General features: G+C 43.4%; 1 protein-coding gene across 1 annotated transcript; it reads right to left on the bottom strand.

Moving 5' to 3' along the window:
- Positions 1–455: 455 nt before the first annotated feature.
- LOC110958838 (histone H1-like) lies at positions 456–969 on the bottom strand. The gene is given in 3 exon segments (XM_051945896.1): positions 456–859; positions 862–934; positions 937–969. Coding segments are annotated over 3 exon segments (510 nt in total).
- Between the last annotated feature and the right edge of the window lie 986 nt (positions 970–1955).

Below are 1955 nucleotides of genomic sequence, written 5' to 3'. Positions count from 1 at the left end.
ACAGGTTGTTATGCTTCCTCTAGCCAGTATCTCCACTCCTCAAGTGTGAGCTTAACGACCGCCAATGATCAGTTCCTCATGTCGTAATTTCATTCAGCCGGTAAAAGTCGTCGACAAAAAAGGCACAGGGATGCAGTTTATTATTGGAGGGACAACATTGGGGTAAAAGTTTTCAAAACCCAAAAATCGTTGGAGTTGCTTGCAGTTGTGCAGTTGCAGCTAGTGCTTTTCACCTGTGAGCTTAGTGGGGTCCATCCATACCTCTCCACGTGAGATGATGTAGCCACAGAAGGACAGTCAGAGCGTGGAATTCACATTTTTCCACTTTGACAAAGAGTCAAAAGACAAAGGGTAAAGAATGCAAGGTTGTAATAAATAACTCTTCATTCATTAAAATACTATGATTATGGAAAATGTCAATCTAAGAGACTTTTAAAAGAGTCTTAATGAGCTCTTTAAAGAACCTTTGAGGAGTTCGAATGTTGCAGAGTGGCTTTCTTGGCTGCTGCAGGCTTCTTGGCCTTCTTGGGGGACTTTTTAATGGCCGATGGCTTCTTGGCTGTCGCCGTCTAGGGCTTTTTGGTCGCTACAACTTTTTTGGCATTGGACTTCTTGGCTTTAGCAGTGACTTTCTTTGTGGACTTCTTGGCCTTGCTGTGAGCCTGCTTCTTATTGATCTTGAAGGAGCTGGAGGCACCAGACCCACTGATCTGGACCAGAGCGCCCTTAGTCACCATCATCTTGATGCCAGTCTTGATGTGGGCCTTGTTCTTGTCCACGTTGTAGCCTCCAGCAGCCAGAGCCTTCTTTAGACCACCTGCAGTCACATTTCTTTGCTCCTTGGAAGCGGCCACAGTCTTAGGATGAGCTCATTGATGCTGGGGCCCACCTTCCTGTGTTTGGAAGCCTTCTTCTTGGCTGCTTTGGCTGGAAAGCAGATGGAGCTGGAGCTGGAGCTACTTCTACCATTTTTTTGCTTCTCTTGTGTTCCTTATGGCGATGCGAGATAAAGCTCAGAGCAAGAGGCTGCACTGAAGCCCACAATGAGAACTGTGGAGACTGAGGCAGTCCAGCCGGGCTCCTATGCAGCTCCACTGAGACTTGTGTGTTTTATGTCCAGGTTCGAAGAGGGACCACCAAATGAGGGAGCAGCACTGCAGGCTGACAGTGAAGCAGCAGCCCACAAAGGACTGCTGTCTGTTCATGTTGGCCTCATGTCCAGCTCTGATGCTCCCTGCTTTCTCTTTTTGGTCGACACACTCTGTGCTCTGACATGATTTATGAAAACTAAGTAAATCCTGCTGCAGTGAAACTCCCACTGGGTGAAGGAAAACAAAATGTCTACATTTTTATGTAGAGTAGACACTGTGAGGAGATGATGTGACTAACTGCAGTTTTTACAGAAATTATTTCTGGTCAAAGCTCAATATTCATATAATGTCTGTCTGTCTGTCTGTCTGGCTGTCTTGCTGTCTTGCTGTCTGTCTGTCTGTCTTGCTGTCTGTCTGTCTGTCTGTCTGTCTTGCTGTCTGTCTTGCTGAAGAAATGTGATATCTCCTAATGTGAAGGTCTTTGTGTGTCAAAAGTTAAAAACGTTAAACGGTTTCTTTGGGCAGGAGAAGCAGAGTGTTATGTATTATACCTGTTCAGTTCATGTACTTTATAGAAGACATACTTGAAGCCAGACTCTTCAGCAGTTATCATAAATATGCATGTACTTTGGCTTTAACTATCTGTTCATATGCCATCTTGTGAAATTAGTCTTGCAGGCCAAGTGTTTTGAAGGTTTATAAAGTGGGGCTTGAAAATAGTCAATTTGCCAATATTTAAACTGTATGTATATTTTCTTTGTCATATTTGGAGAACCATTAAATTTTGTTTTTCATTTTTGCCAGCAACTAATACATTATTAAAAGGATTCAATATGTTTGCAGCTTTGTATCTCAAAAATTATT

Source organism: Acanthochromis polyacanthus, chromosome 3 (genome assembly GCF_021347895.1).
Source record: "Acanthochromis polyacanthus isolate Apoly-LR-REF ecotype Palm Island chromosome 3, KAUST_Apoly_ChrSc, whole genome shotgun sequence".
Lineage (NCBI taxonomy): Eukaryota > Metazoa > Chordata > Actinopteri > Pomacentridae > Acanthochromis > Acanthochromis polyacanthus.
This window is presented reverse-complemented; position numbering and strand designations above follow the sequence as displayed.